The 8794-nt window shown below is 47.9% G+C and overlaps 1 protein-coding gene across 1 annotated transcript; it reads right to left on the bottom strand.

The window, feature by feature from the left end:
- Positions 1-989: 989 nt before the first annotated feature.
- On the bottom strand, positions 990-8560 carry LOC128298985 (centrosomal and chromosomal factor). Its single transcript, XM_053034811.1, has one exon. The coding sequence runs from the start codon at positions 7079-7081 to the stop codon at positions 4862-4864; it is 2220 nt and encodes a 739-aa protein (XP_052890771.1). The 5' UTR covers positions 7082-8560; the 3' UTR covers positions 990-4861.
- Between the last annotated feature and the right edge of the window lie 234 nt (positions 8561-8794).

The raw sequence follows: 8794 nt of genomic DNA, 5'->3' as shown, positions 1-8794 counted from the left end.
CTTGATGACTTGTTGTTGCCTACCATGCTGTTCGTTTTGCATCATCACGCCAAAACAAATCCAAGAGACCTACAAAGTATGTTTGCCCATATGCAACACACCCCGCTGACCCAGTTTAGGAGCACTGTTATCCGAAGCCAACAACAACCAACGACGGAAACAAACACCAAACAACAACCACCCTTAAGAAGAATCTCCACCATGGGCCATGGAAACAACGCGAGCAAACGGGAAAACAACAACAACCGCCACCATCGCCATGGCAACATCTTCATTTCGCACTGTCATCATCCAGTTCCGGTGGCTCCCTTAAATCACGAAAATTCGCACCCCCGCGAACAGCACCAAAGCGGAACACGCAAAAACGAAACCAAACAATAAAAAGAAGTAACACCATTAAAATGCTTTTGTTTTAACCATTTTTTTGCGATTATTATTTTCTTCTCTTTGATTTTGCTTCGGCCGTACCGCCGCCGCCGTCGTCGCCCATCCAATGCTTCTCTTCATCTTCCTCCGCCTCCTTCGATCACTTTACTACCGATACATACAGTGTTTCCTTTCGTGATGCTGATGATGATGATGGTGATGATGATGATCACCAACATCACCTTCTCGTGCTCCACGCACGATTACGATCGCGTTTTTCTTTTCGTTTGTCTTCTTCACTTTTCGCATGTTTCGCACGATCAGGTTTTTTTTTTCATTCGCGTTTTACCACCGTTTTATGGTTATCCGCTCTTCCTGCTTTGCGTCTTTTGGCGTGTATTTGTATTGGTTGTATATGTTGTGTGTGTATGTGTGTAAGTCCAGTTTGTATGTTACTGATGCGTTTCAAAGTCTCTCTAGTATAGTTTGCGTTAGTTAGTTTGTGTGTGTGTGTGTATGTATCCGTATTTATGTGTTGTCTACTCTTTGTTTCTGTTCTTTAATTAAATAATTAAATTATCATAATTTATACACAGATTACTTGTATGGTTTTTTTTCCTCTCTTCCCTCGTTCTATTCGTCCTTTGTGTGTGTGTTTCTTTTTTTTTTGCATGTTCATATTTCCGTTCCTTACTGTCGTTCTCGTCTCTCTTGTTCTTACCTCGCCTGTGTCTCTTCACCATCACACGTTTTGTTTTGTTTTGTTTTTCTACTTTTATGTCCACTTCTCGTTTTCCATTTCCTGCGCAAACACTCACTTTGCATTTGACTATGCTTTCGCCTATCTTCATTTAAATTCAGTTCCTTTTTCTCCACCCTTTCCATCATTCACGCTCTACTATTATTATCAGTTGTTTTGTTACTTTATGCTTATACTTACTATTACTAGTTTCAGTTGTTTTTTGTTTTTTTTTTATTCCTTCCTCTTCGCCATTCTTTATCAATTTCGCGCTTAACCTTGTCACGATTTTCCCTTCACATTGTAAATTGGAATTGCTGCTAGCGTCTCTTACAGGGGGGTTCCCCTCTGTTCTGTACCGGTGTTTGTTGTTTTGGTTTAGTTTTTCCGACCAAACACGTTTTATTATCAGAGAAACAGCGTTGCGTTGACTAAACTTTGACATGACTTTGTCCGTCGGACTGAGGGTGAGTGTATTATCGGTACGTTTGTTGCTGTTCGTGTATGTATGTTTTAATGTAGATGTTGGTGTGCATGCGCATATCCATCTTTCCAAAGCTCTCCCCTCCCCTGCGGAACCTCTCTTTTTTTCGACCCTTGCCCAATCATTTCGTCCCACCCGTCCCGAATATGTACAGACAACAACTGACCACATAGAAGCCTAAGGTTTACACACTAGTAAGGTGTCGTTGCTTGCAGTGGCTGCTTTGTTTTTCCTTTAATCCGCAGAATTTGTTATCATAGTGTTTATGCTTTAGTTTTGCATACATCCTATTCTACTTTTACATAAGACTTGTGTACGCTTACAGCAGTAGTTGCCATCTTCCCGTGAAAGAAAGAAAAATGAACAATTAAAACACATCTCATCCCGAAACTAAATAACACCATTTTGCATGATCACCGTTTTCTAGTCGTGCCGAATTTTGCCACAATTCGTCCGTTTCCTCGTTAGCGTTTCACGTACGTCCGCATTAGCAGCGGTTCCGGACTGAGAGAAAAAAAAATGTCTGCCTGTTGTTTTTTTGTTTGTTTTTCTTTTCGTTTTGCTTTAGAGTGTTTGTATGTTTCGCGTGCGTGTAACGTCACTGAGTATATAATTTTCATTGCATTTTATTAGTTTTTTTTTTTGTTATCCGTTCCATATGCGAACCTATTTCCAAATGCGCCTAGACTAGTGTTTATCCTTTTTACCGCTGCTTTTCGTTAGTAAGTCTGTTTTCTTTTGTTTGTGTGTGTTTTTGCTTCATTTTATTAACCGTTTTAAATTGCCATTAATTTCTAACCTGAATACTTTGCATTTGCATAGTGTGTGTTGTTGCAGTACTGAGTGTGTGCGTGTATGTGTTTGTTTGTCCGTGTGTATATGTGTGTATATTTTTTTGTTTCTTTACTTTTACTTGATTATTTAGGTTTTCTGCATGGGAATCCGAAAAAGTGTCTATAACAATGCAGCGTCCAGGATTTTATCTCCCTCTCCCTTTCCGAAGATCTCGTTTACGTCGTTTTTCGTATGGTTTGATTAGTAGTTTTTTTTGTTTTGCTTGCTTCTTGCTTTGCTTAAGTTTGTAGTGATTTTGCTATTTATGTTGCTTCTATTATTGGCAATACATTTTTCAGCGATCATGCAATAACAGTTTGTCTATGCATTAGTTGCGTTATTTTTTTCTTTATTTCCTTTTTTCCCCTGGTTTACCGACTCCACACCTACTCTCTCTCTCTCCGCCAGCACGGTTTTATTATTGTGTCGAAACGTCGAAGCGGCAAAACTATGAGTTGCTGAAATAAACCCTGGGGTGAAATCGAAATGGCAAAGAACTCGGTACAGACAAACAAGGGACCCGAGGGGGAGCATAATACAATTACATGCCACACTACAGGACGGTGCATTAAGGAACATAGTAAAACACGATGCAATTCTATCGACCTTCGAGCAAAAGGGAAATTGGGTTGAAATTCTGGCACCACGCGTCACACTGTTCTGGGAAGATACCAATGACGACGTCCACGTCCATCATCACAATTCTAGAGAGAGGTTTGATGCTGGGTAAAACATGGAACATAACCCCCCCGGCCCGTATGGCAATGTTCATCTATCACAATGGAAACCAGTCGAGGAATTCAGATCAGGTTCAGATCGGAAACTTGGCCGAGGAGCGATGGAAAGAAAAGGCAACCGCAACACAAACATTACACGTTACACAGGACTACAGACTTTTACGCATGCACAAACGAACCGAAAGGGATCCACGCACAGCACAGGAGAACACAGGAAACACCGGGAGAAGGATAACAACAAAATGCTACTACACACGCGATGCACAAACTAAGCGCAACCCCCAAACTAATGCCCCGAAGAAGGAAAAAAAATCCGGCAACCGGAGGACACAACGAAAGCGTTAACCATTCGATTAAGTTTGGCGATTCCTCTCGCTAGGTGCTTTTAACCGTGATATCTCCGCTGTGTTTCCCCTCTCTGTTTCAGTAATCTTCTGGAACTTGCTTCTTTCTTTGGAACACATAGACAGATAGGTTGGGTTTTTGTTTTGTTTCGTTTAGTTACGATTGGTTTTTTCGCTAACTTAGCTAAACTTTGCTTTTCCTTTTTATTTCAGTCCACAATGACTTCCACTTGCGGTGTGTGTACGGTCTCTCGCTGACGCATTGCCGCGCGTTGAGTTCGTCTAAATGGTTACAATGGTTTCCTTTTTTCAGCCATAATTTTGTTTTCTCTATGTGGATGTTGCTTTTTTTGCTTATCGTTTTTATGTTTTGCTTAGTATCAATGCATGCAAGTTACGTGTTGCGCCCCGTTTTTCACCGAAGGTCGAAAAGGGCGCTGTAAAAACAAAACCAAAATGTAAAAGACCAGGAATTTTGAGGCTAGATAGTTATGTTGCTTCGGTTCCTTCCCCATTTTCCGTTACGATATATGTGTATAGATATATGTATATTATCCCGTACTACCGTTCCATTAAAGCCAAACACTCACTACGTCGGAGACACGTGGGTCGTCGTTTTTTATTCTGTTTTCTCTTCTCGTCCTCCAAACACCTAGCAACAAAAGCTCTCCGCTGGCTATTTCGTTTATGCCGAAACAAAAAGAAAGAACGTCATGTGATTTTTGCTTATCTTTTTTCTGGCTACTTTCCCTCAGTTATTTCTTCCAGTTTCCGTTCATTCCGTTTCCTAATTCGTTTCTCTCTTTCTTCTTGCGCATTATTTCTTCCTAGTCTTTGCGATTTTGGGTTATTTTTTCCAGTGTTTTTTCCATCTTTTAGCTGAAGTTATTTTGGGAGTAAAAACTACTATCACATTTAAATTTGCAACAAAAAAGTTGCTGTCTATTTTATACATGCTTCAACCGAGGCGTTCTGTGGCAAACCCTCTCTACTTTAGCCTTCCCACCTCCTCCTCTTCAGACGTCGTTTACCGCAAAAGCCCACCCAGAGCTAGCAATTGGTTATTCTTTTTCCGTAACGACCAAATTGAAATAATAATAATAAAAAACAGAACAGAAAATAAACAACTTCAACAGCGCGCGTTCGGCTCCAACATCACTCTGTGTGTGTTTTTCTTTTGTTTTACTCGCATTGGCCACATTATCACTCGCCCGCACGTCAACAACAAAGCATCCTGAATCATCTTGAAGGAACCAACACTATTTCCATCCACCACCAATAAGCCCACCCCCACACTGGTATTATGCTCACTTCCATCTGCCGCTTCTGCTCCTTCACCGTGTTGGCCGCTTTAGAATCACACGTTGTAGCAGGACACCTGCTGCATCGGGGGGAAGGCCGCCGTCATCAGCGGGGTGAAGCTGGAGCTCATCATGTACGGGTGGAGTCGATGCGATGCACGCTGATGCTGCCGATATTTGGCCGCGAACAGCAGCTTCTCGGAGGCTTCGGCGGCCGCCGCTGCAGCCGCAGCAGCCGCCGCCACCGCAACCTGATGATTGTGATGGTGTTGTTGCTGCTGCTGCTGCTGCTGCTGTTGATGATGAAGGTGCTGTTGTTGCTGCTGCTGCTGCTGGTGATGATGTTGTTGGTGTTGCTGATGCTGCTGCTGCTGCTGCTGACGATGTTGCTGTTGACGATGCTGCTGCTGCTGTTGCGAGTGATGTTGTTGCTGCTGCTGCTGTTGTTGATGATGATGTTGCTGGTACTGTTGCTGCTGCTGACGTGCGGCCGCCAATTTGTTGCAGGCCGCGAGATGTTCCGGACCAGCCGCGTGATAGTCCCGCGGTATGGCGGCCGTCATCGAGCTCTTGTCCGGCAGGGTGGAGTTGCTGGTGGTGCTGCCACCGGCACCGTTCGCTGCCGCCTCCCACAGGCTGAGGTCCGTGCTGGGAATGCCGGTCGTACTGCTGACGCCCGTATTGTTGCCGCCGGTGTGGCTTCGGTTACTACTACTACTATTATTATTATTATTACTATACACTGCACAGCCGCCGGCACCGGACAGCATCGCGTCCCGCTTGCCCCCACTGCGGTAGGACGGGGGTGGCAGGTTGGCGGCCGCCACCACCCCACCCTTCATGGGCAGTGATTCGGGACCGGCCTGGAAATCGCGAGGCACTGCCGCCGCCATTGAAGTCTTCTCGATGTCGCCCCAACGGGGACCTGCACCGCCACCCTCCACCAGGCCACTGCTGACACCGTTGGCGGTGCTGTTGTACACGGCGCAGCTGGCCGGCATCAGAAGCTGCTGTTGCTGCTGTTGCTGAAGCTGATGTTGCTGTTGCTGTTGCTGCTGTTGGTGGTGTTGACTGATACCCGTATTACTTGCGTTGCGCTTCATGGACGCGCTAGTGACACTTTTGGATTTGGTGCTATTGTTGCCGGTGTTGCTGCTGTTGCTACTGCTGTTGTTGCTCACAGCCAGCCCGTTGCCACCGTAACCGTTCGCTACTTTGCTGCTGTAGCTGCCACTGTTGCGGACAACAACACCCGCACCACCGGCCGCCCCGCCGGCGCTCGCGCAGTCAGACGAACCCAAGTGATACCGGCCCCAGTCGGAGGATGAGACAGAGGCAGACTGTTGTTGCTGCTGCTGCTGCTGAGACTGAGACTGGTTGTTGGTGAGGTTGTACTGATTCGAGGACTGCCCTGCGAGGTGCTGCGATTGGTGATGATGGTGGTGAGGTTGTTGCTGTTGTTGCTGCTGGTGGCGACTGTGGTGCTGCTGCTGCTGCTGCTGTTGGTGATGATGCTGCTGCTGCTGTTGCTGCAGATGACCAGCGACTGTGTTGTTGGCAGCACCGTAATGTTGCTGCTGCTGACTGTTGGCCGCTGTCGTGCGATGCATCTGCCGCTGGACGTAATCGTCCAGCTGGAGCTGAAGGAACTGGTTGCTGGTGGACGCGGACGACGACTTGTGGGCCGCGTTCCGCCGGCTGCTGTTGCTGCCGCTACTGCTGCTGACGTTGTTGACACCCGTCGTGCAGCTACCGTTTATCACCGAGGGGTCGACCGAGGCACTGGTGCCACTGACGACGTTGCTGGCACTGTTACTGTTACTGCTCGCACCGCCACTAACACCATTCTTGGCCGCGATCGACGAACTAGAGCTACGGGACGAATTTGGCATGTTGTTGATGAACGGGCTGCGCCGCTGACTCTCCATCTTGCGGAAGTAGCACGGATGGATCATCAGCAGCGGTTCGACCCGTGCGCCGACCGGCGGTTTCGCCTGGTTCGGCAGCTCGTACTCCACGCTGCAGTCGACGTGCAGCGGTATGCTGAAATCCTTCTGCACCGGCATGTTGGAGGCGGCGGCCGCAACCGCTGCCGCTGCTGCGGCGGCCGACAGCCTCGATGACAGATGGTGCAGCTGACTAGTGGCCGTCACCGGGCTCTGTTGTTGCTGCTGCTGCTGCTGCTGGAGCTGCTGCTGCTGGGCCGCGATGCTGCCAGCATTTCTGCTGCCGCCGGTCATGTGATCGTAGGTCGGATAGCACGCTGCCATAGCCATGGTGAGGACACTATTCGCACACACGCACGCACCGTACAACGCACAAAAACCAGGGCCTACTCCGTCTTGCTGAGGGTAGTTAGTACTGCCTCGCTTACTCGACACACTGCGCGATGTCTCACTGCTATTTCATTTGGCACCAATTTTTTTGTGTAATTTCTCTTCCTTCCTCCTCACACACACACACACACACTCTCGCACCCACTCGATTCCTCGCCCTCCTTTGTGAGGATTACCACCTTTCCACTGCAATTGCGTTTTGTCACACTTTCATCTCAATAGGCTGTGGCAGCTTTATAGCTTTAATATTTTTTTTTTACTTCTTCTTCACACACTCTCTGTCGCAAGAGACACACAGAACACTTTCAATTATGATTCTGACGACGCTCTTTCAAACAACACTACACGACGACGAGTAATCCTTGCGCTGCTTCCGACGCGCTCTGATGTACAACAGCTTGCACTGACTGCTGCTGCTGATGCTGCTGCTGTTTCGGTGTTGCTTGTGGTCAGTCTTCTGCTTCCTCCCAGCTGCTGGATGCTGCTTTTCCTCAGTCTTCCGATTGCTTTGGCGACGGAATGGAGGATAATCCTGGGTACCGTCGCGTTTGTCAGCTTCGAATTGCCGTCGGGAGTTTGGCTAATCCCGCTGTACGGCCGTTTCTTTCTATCACACTAAGCGGGGGGTTGCTGCGTTGTTCGCAGTGAAATCAGTAAAAATCACTACCAAAACTTCACCTTCACTTGATATCTTCCACCTCTTCGAGTTGTTAAAACCTGAGGGGATGGGGGCGTTACGACACAAAATTCAGGCAGCAGCTCACATTTCCTTTGCGATGCGTACTGCTGCTGCTGCTACTGCTTTGGCCCGAATTACTTCGACAAAATCGCACAAGCACTGCTGTTGCTGTTGCTGCACAACACACCACCGGCCTGCTTAGTTAAGCGGAATTTTGCACACTTTTCCGTGCCTTTCCCCTTCCCCGCACACACGCACTCAATCACTAGCTGGCCACACACAAAAAAATCGGTGCAAAGTGGTTGCGTACTCTTCGTGCGCTATTTTGCCTCGCACACTCGAGAACCGATTCGAAGGACCAAAGAAGGACTATTGATTTTCTCTGCCGCTCCGTGCCACACTGCTTCTTCCTTCACACTCCGCTTCCGCACACACACTCTCTCGCTATCACATGCACACAGCCTCTAGCTCGCTTTTCGTATCGGCTGTTTCACTCACTCTGCCAGGCACCTCTGCTGGCACGCAATGCTCCGATTCTTCCTTGATATTTGCTACAAAACACACACCCTGTTAGTAGTTCGGCGCACTGTTTGCTCACTTGCTCCGGAAACTCTGGCTCTCCCTTCTCGCTCACTCCCAGAACAAAACCAGAAACCCTTAACTCTACGAATTCGCGGCCCTTCCTTGGAAGGGTATCCTGGCGCGGTTTCTTGCGGGCGCTCTGCAAGCGCTCTAGTGGAAGTTTCTTTTGCGAATGACGGGCAGGTCGGCCATTCGCAACAGCACGGGGCCACCCCGATTCGGAGAACGAACAGCGACTTCGGGAAATTGCGCTCTCACGCACACTACCGCACGGGGCGATCGTACGCACACTAGCGCCGCACCAATGAGCCCGAGATGTTGCATTCTCTCATTACACTGCGTTCACAGGGGCGATGGTGGCGTCCGATGACGTAGCCGCGTGTAACCGATGG

The sequence above is a fragment of the Anopheles moucheti genome, chromosome 2, assembly GCF_943734755.1.
Source record: "Anopheles moucheti chromosome 2, idAnoMoucSN_F20_07, whole genome shotgun sequence".
Taxonomy (NCBI): Eukaryota; Metazoa; Arthropoda; class Insecta; order Diptera; family Culicidae; genus Anopheles; species Anopheles moucheti.
The sequence above is the reverse complement of the archived record's forward strand: the minus strand, read 5'-3'. Positions and strand labels throughout refer to the sequence as shown.

What these genes read in the sequence shown, in the direction of transcription:
- LOC128298985 (XM_053034811.1), bottom strand. Translation starts at nt 7,081, where the DNA reads ATGGCTATGGCAGCGTGCTATCCGACCTACGATCACATGACCGGCGGC.